Genomic DNA, 2,082 nt, shown 5'->3' with positions numbered 1-2,082 from the left:
ATGGCAATTACCACTCCTTTCCTTAGGAATAAAAGCGTGGAAAGTTGCAGGTAGGCTGTGAGATTGCACAAAGGTTGGTTACACAAGAGGAGAGTCTCAAGAGGAACACTTTTTGAAAAGTATTAGTTTTTGGAAAGCCTGTTTAAATTCTTCATTAAAAGCTGTATAAATGACTGGATTGATTAATGAGTTTAGGTAACCCAACCAGGTAAAAAAGTCCAGTAGGATGGGATGAAACCAACAGGCATCTTGGCAGATTGGTAGGACTAGGGATGTGACAAAAAAAGGCAGCCAGCAGAAAATGAAAGCTCCCAGAATAATGCCTAAAGTTTTGGTAGCTTTCCTTTCTCTTGCAGCAGAAATTCTTTTCCTTTCCAGCGCACTATCTGCAAGTTTTATTTTAACATGACCGATAAATATTGGGGATCTACCTGAATGGGAATGCCCTTCATGGAGGCTAGCATTAATGGAGCAGAGGGAAGAGCCTGCAGAACCAGTAATCAGGTGTGCAGTAGTAAAACGTTTCCCATACAATGAGGGTGGCTTCAGAATCCTGGATCGAGCTGCTACATAAATTCTGCCATACAATATCAGGAGGAGCACGGTTGGGATGTAGAAAGCTCCACAAGTAGAATAAATCGTGTAGGAAATTTGATCTGTGTTTACAGCACACTTGGCAATTTCTTCATGAGCTTTCACTTGCCTCCAGAAAAAGGGTGGCACCGAGATACTGATGGATATCATCCAGACCACGGCAATCATGAGGGCTGCTCGGCCAGCAGTGCGGCGTTTGGTGTATTCCAAAGCGTCTGTGATAGCCCAGTATCTGTCCAGTGCAATGACACAGAGGTGGAGGATGGAGGCTGTGCAGCACGTGATGTCTGATGACAACCAGATGTCACACAGCAGCTGGCCAAAGGCCCACGAGTGGGTGACAGTGTAGGCAATGCTGACTGGCATCACGAGGACAGACACTAAAAGATCGGTCACTGCCAAGGAGCCAATGAGGTAATTTGCAGGTGTGTGGAGCTTTCTAGTCAGAAAAATTGTGATAACGACAAAAACATTTGCAAGGATTGTTGCCAGAGTTATAACAGACAGAAAGATTGACAGTGAAATCTTCAGCCCTAGGAGTGTCCTTTCATCCCAAGACAGCGGTGTTTCAGTGAGATTTAATGATTTATTTGCTGAGCTCTGGAGAGAGAACTGTGCTGAATGGTTGTACTCGGTCATCCTCTGCTCCGATTTCACCTTCCAGTGTAATCTTTCTGAGATGATGAAGAAAGATACTCACTTTCTTTTGATAAAATCGGATTTTTCATACTTTGGTCCAACACTGAAAAATTATTAACTTGTTGAAAACTTCATCTGACACAGTAGATGAGGTACCCTCCTATGCAAGATTTTTCATCACATCATTACATCATTGTTAAAGCAAAATGTCATCCAGACATGAGTCTGGTGTATGGCAATGAAAACAGTACTATAAGTGTTGGGAATTTAGGTGATTTTCATCTTGAAGAAAGCAAAATAATTCTTTATTATCTTATTTTCACACCTCCTTCCTGACCAACTCTTCTGCAAAGTTGTATATATCAATACTGAAAGGTCAGAGATGGAAAAGAAACATCTGAGCATGCAGTTATGCCCCTTTGCTTGAGACAAATCTACCTTCAAAAGTATTTTCCTTTTCCCTCTAATAGTTTAGTGTCATGGTTTTGGTATTTACAAGGGACACTTTATTAGTATTTATTTATTAGCAGAGTACCTAACATATAAAACAATACTTCTGGATTCCGTCTGTAAACGTAATTTCTGCCAGATTTGCAAATCAAGACTTCTTCAAGTACAGCTCTCCACATTCATTTATTTCTCCAGATTATTCAGGTTTTCCCTTCAACAATTAGTCTTCAAAAGCTGGAATCAGGTGTTGGGTACCAGACCCAAAGCACTGGCACACATTACAGCACACTATGCAAGCTACAGGCTTTGCATGGTTTTCCTTGTATTCCCCAGGACTGGATTTCCTCAAGTTCTTCACAAACCTGAAGGAAACATCCTGAGGCAGATTTCCATCAGGCC

The 2,082-nt window shown here is 41.5% G+C and overlaps 1 protein-coding gene across 1 annotated transcript; it reads right to left on the bottom strand.

Annotated features, from left to right (window-relative positions):
* HTR1D (5-hydroxytryptamine receptor 1D) lies at window positions 1–1,315 on the bottom strand. The gene has a single exon (XM_086863606.1). It carries the CDS (start codon window positions 1,231–1,233, stop codon window positions 97–99), a length of 1,137 nt encoding a protein of 378 aa, XP_086719732.1. The 5' UTR covers window positions 1,234–1,315; the 3' UTR covers window positions 1–96.
* Between the last annotated feature and the right edge of the window lie 767 nt (window positions 1,316–2,082).

Source organism: Cyanistes caeruleus, chromosome 26 (genome assembly GCF_971803275.1).
Source record: "Cyanistes caeruleus chromosome 26, bCyaCae1.hap1.1, whole genome shotgun sequence".
NCBI lineage: Eukaryota > Metazoa > Chordata > Aves > Passeriformes > Paridae > Cyanistes > Cyanistes caeruleus.
Note: the sequence above shows the minus strand (reverse complement) of the source record. Positions and strands in the feature narration are given on the sequence as shown.